The 7900-nt window shown below is 40.2% G+C and overlaps 1 protein-coding gene across 1 annotated transcript; it reads left to right on the top strand.

Moving 5' to 3' along the window:
* The first annotated feature begins 2696 nt into the window (after window positions 1-2696).
* ctdspl3 (CTD (carboxy-terminal domain, RNA polymerase II, polypeptide A) small phosphatase like 3) lies at window positions 2697-7524 on the top strand. The gene is made up of 6 exons (XM_013910118.1): window positions 2697-2812; window positions 4504-4566; window positions 4713-4792; window positions 4982-5108; window positions 5536-5631; window positions 7076-7524. The coding sequence occupies exons 1-6, from the start codon at window positions 2738-2740 to the stop codon at window positions 7139-7141; spliced, it is 507 nt and encodes a 168-aa protein (XP_013765572.1). The 5' UTR covers window positions 2697-2737; the 3' UTR covers window positions 7142-7524.
* Window positions 7525-7900: the final 376 nt, after the last annotated feature.

Genomic DNA, 7900 nt, shown 5'->3' with positions numbered 1-7900 from the left:
AGTTTTGACAGCAGGAACATGAAGAACACACTGTTGTATAGAACAGGTCCTCGGGATCGTCACCATTTGAAAATTATTTTGATGGGAGTTAGGGTCTTGGATTTAGAAGCATTTGTATAACAGGTGCACCGAGGCAGATTTGACAGGGTTTTGCCACAGAGTAATAGTGTGTCAGTAGTTAGTCCTGGACAACTAGATCAAGCATTCCGATTGGCCCATGAAATTCAGGCTTCTGTTTGATTGGTGCATTTGTTTTCAGCAGACAGGTGGTTCAGATCTGGGCTTTTGGAGTCAGTTGATGACTTTTAGAATCATCTTTTCTGACTGGATCATTAAAACTTAAAGCATTGATCTTTCTGCAGTGGATTCTCCCACATTTCAGTGATATGGTGAATAAAAGAATATTGTAAAGTCAAAATACACAACGTCGTAGTCTCACTTCAAGCACTTTATTCCTTACGTCTTGTTTTTCCGCTCACCCACAATAAGAACAACCCACCGCAGGCAACAGTACTCTCGCGATATAACAGAAAATGACAAGTTAACAATCTCCCTCTTTCTTTTTTAAAAATAAAAGTATAAATATCCCTTTTAAACATTTGTATACATATATATGTAAACAAAACAAAAAAACGTTGTCAACATTATAGAACATTCAGGAAACATTTCAATGTGCTTTGCTTTGCTTAAAGCATACTATCACTGCACACAATAAACAAGAGTGCATTTTAATGCAAAGAAAACTTCGTAAACAAAGGATCACAGTATCCAGAGTCCTTCATCTAGTGCTTTTAGAAGGGTTCTGGATAAAACTCCCTTTTTTTCAGACAATCAGCAAGTTGGGATTTGAAATCTGACCAACCAATCTGTCTGATTTTAATGGATTGTATGAGCTCTTTAATGCTGCTCATTTCCAGCCCCAGTCTCTTTTCTGTAAGCTGCTTAGTGGACTTGAGTGCATCAAACAAGGAATGATTGTCAGGCACACAGATCAACAGAAGAGCATTCAGACCAGTGTTACCAGTTTTAAGCTCAGAAAAAAGTGTTGCCAGGAAGACAGCACTGTCTATTCCAGGGGTGTCAAACTCAAATACACAGTGGGCCAAAATTCAAAACTGGAACAAAGTCGCGGGCTAACGTTAATATTTATTGAAATACATTTATTCCTCCAGATATAAGAATGAATCTTTTCTTATGGACTCAAACACATTTTGCTGAAAAACTGAATATGGAACAAGCAAAGCTTAGAATAGAATAGAATTCAACTTTATTGTCATTGCACATGCACAGGTACAGGGCAACGAAATGCAGTTTGCATCCATCCAGAAGTGCTTTAGTGATATAGATATATTACAATATATATTAGCAATAATATAGATATGTGAGTATATTACAGAAATGGGTCTATTATGGTATGTTATAATGTACACGGTATGAAGTATGTTGTGAATATTCTATAATTATAAGTATGTACAGGCTGTAGTGAGTACAAGCTATGTACAGGATATGAACAGGATATAAATATGAAAAACTATACAGAATATGAAATAAATAACTTTACAGAATAATACTTAATACTAAACTATATATATATTAGCTGTATAATACCAGTAGGCCAGCTCTAATAGTAATTTGGTATGGCTTCGGGCCAGAGTTTGACACCTATGGTCTATTCCATCTGACATGGCAAGAGTTTCTCCTGCCAGTGTACTTCTGACCACACGTCTGATATTTTTTTATTTTTTAGACTGCCAAAAGAAAGGACAAAACTTTCCTCCTTTACCCATAAGGATGATTAATGCCCCTCCTTGAGTACCGCCAGCGGGAAGGTTGCCAAATGAAGCGTCACTGAAAACAACCAATGCCAAATCCTCACTGTTACCCAAGTGTTGAAACTTAAGAGTCACTTTCTCTACTTTAAGTTTACGGATAACTTTGTTCACTTCATGAATGGACTGCACAATTGCACCTTTGATATTAGATCCCAGGCTGCATGTGTCAAACGTAACATCTGGTCTCGTTTGTTTGGCAACCCACAAAATCTGTCCTATTTTTGACCCGAGTTGCTCCCGTTCTGTTTCACTTAAGGAAGCATCCCTCTGTATAGGGATGCTTGTAACTGAACAGGTTGTAGGTTGTAATATGCACAATATGCACCTCTATTACATCATTAACTGTACAAATGTCCATACCAACATAAAAAAAAAAACTGTCATGTTCTTCACGGCCCACAATTAAGGTAGATTTCAGTACAGGAATGATTAGTTGCAAAGTGACTTGAACCAGCCCAAAGGAAATCATCAACGTGACATGCAAGCACTCCTGTAATCTCAGATTGTTCATTCTGCCAATAGAACACTGTGGGATCAACCTATGATATTTTACCACCAGTTTTGAGCATAATGTCTTTGACCTTATTGTACCAATAAAGTGAAGCAATTATTTCATTTCAGCTCAAAACATTCAGCTATCAGCATTCACACAGCAATTTCTTCAGAAAATGCATTTTCTAGTTGATTTTTAAGTATCTGCAATTCCTTTTGGATGTTGTATTTAGCAAGAATAGAGTATGGTCTACATTTTATTGTTAAAGATTCACTTTCTGTGGCTTTAACATGGTTAAAATCATAAACTGGACACTTTCACCTTGCTCCCTTGTGAAAGCAGTCAGTTATATATTTAAAATATTAAGTAATCTGAGGCATGTGGTCGTGTTTATTTCCAGGAGGAGACCCTGATGTTGAGCTCTCTGAATGTGATCGAAGACGCAGAGTACACCTTCCATGCAGCTTTCCAGGACCATCAGTACAAGGTGACCACTCACTGAAAGCCACTCTTCACAACCCTCTGTGGTACTCTCTTCTGCAGACCAGATGTTTACCACAGCAACTTATTTAACAACAAACAAGATCTTTCATTTTGATTCACTGTTGAGAACTTAACATGTGCCTCACATGTTGGTGCATTATATCACAGAGCTGGTGATGATGTTACTGATATATCAGAAGGTTTATTTTTCTTTCAGAGGCATGAAACAGAAGCTTCCCTAACATTTGGAGTCCTTATTAACATGATGTGGCAATAATGAAAAAAATATTGATTTTTTTAACTGCATTGTCACAAGTCCTGGATAATTTCTCGTGTCTTTACTCTTTAATCTGCTTTTATAAATGCTGATACCAGCAGATCGTCAAACAGCCAATATTTTCAGGGGACCTCTACATTATGTTATCTTTCCTAACGTTGTTAAAAACAAAAGGAAATGCATATTTCAGTTGAAAGTCACATAACCTATTGGATTTTGTTTTTAATAACTTGATGCGGTTGGGTTTCTGTATTTGGAAATTGTGCACTTCTCTATTTCATACTTCCTTCGTGGCTCATTTACGTACAAGATGCATGAATTAGGAAACTAGTAGAAAGTGTGGCATGCAAGCATCTGTGAAACCATTTTTCACTCACTCTAAAAATTAAAAACTGCAGTTGATGAAGTGCAAAAACCCACTTTGGAAAACTGAAAAGAGACACACACACACACACACACACACACACACACACATTTTTATGAATTTTGAAATATGCATTTGATTTCTTTGACCTCTCTTCTGTTTTGTGAGCAACTGGGGAGCTTCCATCGAGGGCTAAAATGGTCTAAATTCTTTCTGTTCCCACAAAGAAATTATTCTGCAAAGTGTTGTAATCGAGTGCAGCATCAAGGCATCTTTGTGGATAAAAGGATTCACGAGGTTGAGCAGACTTAAAAATTGTCTGTATGCTTGTTATCTAGCTGGGATCTGAAGATGATATGCTGCGGAGGGTCAGTGAAGTCACCCTAGTTATAAATAATGATATGTCATTCCAAGGCAGGCTACACAGCTGTCATTACACGAACATAACACTGGCAGAGGTTTAAAGGTGAGGGTGAAATGGGTTTTAATAAGCACACAGTGGGGCGCAGATAACGTAGGAGCCAAGGGCGTCTGAGACAACACATTTCACAACGCTGTGCAGTTAGTTGAAATGTTTGGTGGTTTTGAGTTAATTGCCAAAAGTTATGATCCTAACCTTAATCATCTGACTAGACCAGGCAGTTGGATCTTTACTGAAACTACAAATTTTGGTATCTGGGATGCTGTGAGTCCAGGAGCTGACTCTACAACTGCACTTAACTCTTTACCCCTTAAAGCCTACTACGTGTAACCCTCAAAGCTCTTTTATGAACTGAGTGGTTTCTGTCATTTCTCAGGCTTATAGAACAAAATGACTGAGTGTGCATCAGCAGTTGGTGAGGGTGGCCTCTGTTGATGCAGACAAACCATTCTAGAGGTGGTCAAACCGTTTTTATTGGTGTGTATATACCAAGGTGTCAAAGCTCGTCATAAAGGGTACCTCGAAGGTTGTCAGATGTCTTGATGGGGAACAGAGTTAAAAGATGAGCTTCAGTCAGCAGAGCAGATCTGAGGTTACTGACTTGACCACTTATTCTTCCCCTGTTCTCAACAGGTATACATGGTGCTGCGACCACATGTGAAGGAGTTCCTGCAGGCCATGGCAAAAATCTACGAGGTGTGTGTCAGTGTGTAGATTAGCAAATAGTTTGGTTATTTTGAGCCTCATTCACACGTTAAACAAATTATTTTTCTGTCACTGCTTTAACGTGGAGCAGTTAAAAGTGTGGAATTGTACCAACTGCTGTGCGTGCTCTGTTCCAGCTGTTCGTTTACACGTGTGCGAAGAAGGAATATGCCGAGAAGATCCTGGAGATCCTGGACCCGCAGAGAAAGCTGTTTCGGTATGAGCTGCTTCCACTTGTGTTTTGTAAACTCGGTGCTTGAGTGCAGAGACGTGCAGATTCGCACTGCTGCTGTGTTGCGTGCTCAGAAATTCGACATGGCCTGCTTCAAATGTTCCCTTTAACATTCTGCCCGTGCCATACAATGAGGACGGTAAATGTGAGTTTCACTTGTGATTTCTCTGGTAGACACCGGCTGTATCAGGACGACTGTGCCTGTGTTCTTGGCCACTACATCAAAGATCTCAGCATCCTCGGGAGGGATCTGAAGAAGACGGTGGTTCTGGATAATGCACCCCACACATATCCATATAATGTAAGTTTAAAGGCTGTGTTCTTTGATTTTCTCTGAGCCCCACTTGAATGACTGAACTTCTCACCCTGTGCTAACCCGTCCACCCTTCGGAGAAAGCTCATTGCACCGATTGTATCCACTATCTCATTCTTCGAGCTAACAGTAACAGTATAAAGAATGAGACCAGGCTTGGATACTGGGACTTTAGCTCCATCTGGTGGAAGATGGCTGCATAACATTTATGGCACAACAACTTATGGTAACTGGGCATCAATTAAAATGTTAATAATTAGACTAAACGACTACGTCTGGCATCGACTGACAGTAGTGGCGATTATTCATCTTGTTGACTATTCGCACACATCCTTAATTAATTACTTTGTTTTGCTCTGTCAGCACTTTGTTGCTGTTACTAACTTTTAATAACATGTTTGTTTGTTTTTTGTAGTTGTTGAACACGATTCCCATCAAGAGCTGGTCTGGGGAGTCTGATGACAGAGAGTTGCAGAAGCTCATCCCCTACATGGAGAAACTGTCTGCAGCTGTAAGTCTGCTTACATCTTCTGTGTTTACTGTGCGCTTGTTTAAAATGGATTCAGAGGCAACAACATGTGCTTCCTCCTTCACCGCTTCCACTCTCACTGCACCAGCATCATTGTTTTTGGTCCCGGCAGGCGGCTGTTTTCAGAGAAAAACCCCGCTGCTCTGCAGGTGCTGCTCTGCACCGGACGGCAAACCCATACAGATGGCATTTATCAGTGCCTCACGTTTACTTTAGAGATTATGAGAGAATGAGAGCAGATCTTTGAGAGTAAAAGTGTGAGTTACAGTAGTCAGCTGGACACAAGCGCCAACCAAATTAAAGGATTGAGCTTTAAGGTCCGCATCAAGTCGAACTGTATGCTAGCGTTGTTTCGGCTGCCGGCAAGTGGCCACTCACCTTGTTACGTGAGTTACAGTTAACAAAAAAGATTTTAAAATGAATATAAAATTCAGATAAGTAGCTTTGATCGTCAGCTTTAGTGAATGCCTCTCGTCCGTGAGCCTGCTTCCTGCGATCTATACAGACGTTTAGATGTGTGGCAGGCGGACACTTAATCGACTCAGAGCTCATTTGCATCGGTTTTGTTAAACAAATGTTTAATCGTGTCTATGTGTGATGGTGCCTGTGATAAGATGCAAGCGTTTGTCTGTCTTTAATCTCACGAGATTCAAACATGCTAGTGTGTTTTTTCTGTCTGTTATGTAGCTGCAGTTAATAATGGTCATAAACTATTAATCTATCATGTACAACAAAGAGTTCTCACATGCTCGCATTCGATAAACTAGAAAATCTTCACCATTTAATACAATGATTGATTTATATTAATAGTTGAGGCTGTAAGAATGCACGGTAACTGGTGTGGTTCTCTTACAGCACATTTCTACTTAGCCCTAGTAGAAGTCTCATTTATGCTTCGCATTCATTTGTGCCTCACAGACTGGACACGTGAATATGGTGGGATACATGTTGTAATATTGGGCGGATCCATTCTGGGTTTAGTTTTTTTAATTGTCAGCGTTATAATTTGGCCCCTTGTTTGAAAACTTTGCTGCATAAACCTGTCCATGTTTGGGATGAGTCGCATGCTGCGCTCGCGTCCTGTTTTATGTGAACATGCTGATGGCTGGAGCGGGGAGGCCCGGGCGGGCTCGCTGAGTTGATAACCTTGTCGTGTAGCTGCTCAGCGTCACCGTGCTTGTGGTTTGGTGAGGACAGATAGTGAAAAGATATTCTGGGCATGCCGGGTAGGCTAAGTGCTACAGACTCAGATTGTCATAGAGAAAATGGATTTTCCTTTTCTTTTAGGGTTGTTGCTGATTCCCCGGTCAGTGAGCTGTGAGTGAAACAGCTGGTTATCTGCAGAAGCATCTGCCTGATGTCTTTCCTCTCCCGGTTTCATGATTGACTCTGAATATCTGAATATCTCTCGCTGGTGTTTTTTCAGGAGGATTTTCGGGAGGTGCTGAAGAAGAGGAAGGATCACGTCCACAGGCTGCTGTCAGAGGACTGACAAACCCCCCACTTTGACTGCTTAATGTGACTTTCACAGCCCATGTTTGCTTTGGCGAAAAGGCAGAAGCCAGTTGGACCTAGGTAACCTGCAGACTGTTGGTTCGTGGTGGACCTGTGCGCCCTCCCCCGTCCTCCCGTTGGCTTGAAATGACAGCAGAGCGGTGTTTCAGACATGCTGCTGGTCGCTCAACAGATTACACAAGCAATAAACTCATATCTGTGTATATATATATTTACAGCTCAGAATCCAAAATATGTTGTTTATAGTCCTGATTTTTTTTTTTTATTTATTAACTATATTGCAAATCTACAGCTGTTATCTGTATATTTGAAAATGTTTTCTTATACAATAAAATATCCCTGATAATAACTGGGGAAAATAAAGCATTCGTGCCTAGGTGTCATTTGATTTTCATATTTAGATTATGTTATTTTATATGATCCCCTTATCTTCAGTTGTTGAAATTTTTCATTGAGCCTACAGACGACTGTGAGGAAGAGGAGGAAGCTACATGTTTGGAGAACACATGGGCTCAAGGAGGCTGAACTAAAAGAGAGTCGGACAAAAAGAAATATTAATAAAGTTGAGGTGATTGAATGGAAATTGAATTCCAATCATTCCACGTTCAGGTCTCCCTATTTTTCAAGGGTGAAAGTCTTATGTTTCCAGGAAACGCTCCTCAACATAGCGAAAAGCAGCGATGTGAGAATTTCCTCTAAGGAAACATCCTGTAATGGGATTTTCAAAAGGTCTGTT

The sequence above is a fragment of the Pundamilia nyererei genome, unplaced genomic scaffold (assembly GCF_000239375.1).
Source record: "Pundamilia nyererei isolate P.nyererei 1_Seehausen unplaced genomic scaffold, PunNye1.0 scaffold00036, whole genome shotgun sequence".
In the NCBI taxonomy this organism is placed as follows: Eukaryota; Metazoa; Chordata; class Actinopteri; order Cichliformes; family Cichlidae; genus Pundamilia; species Pundamilia nyererei.
This window is presented reverse-complemented; position numbering and strand designations above follow the sequence as displayed.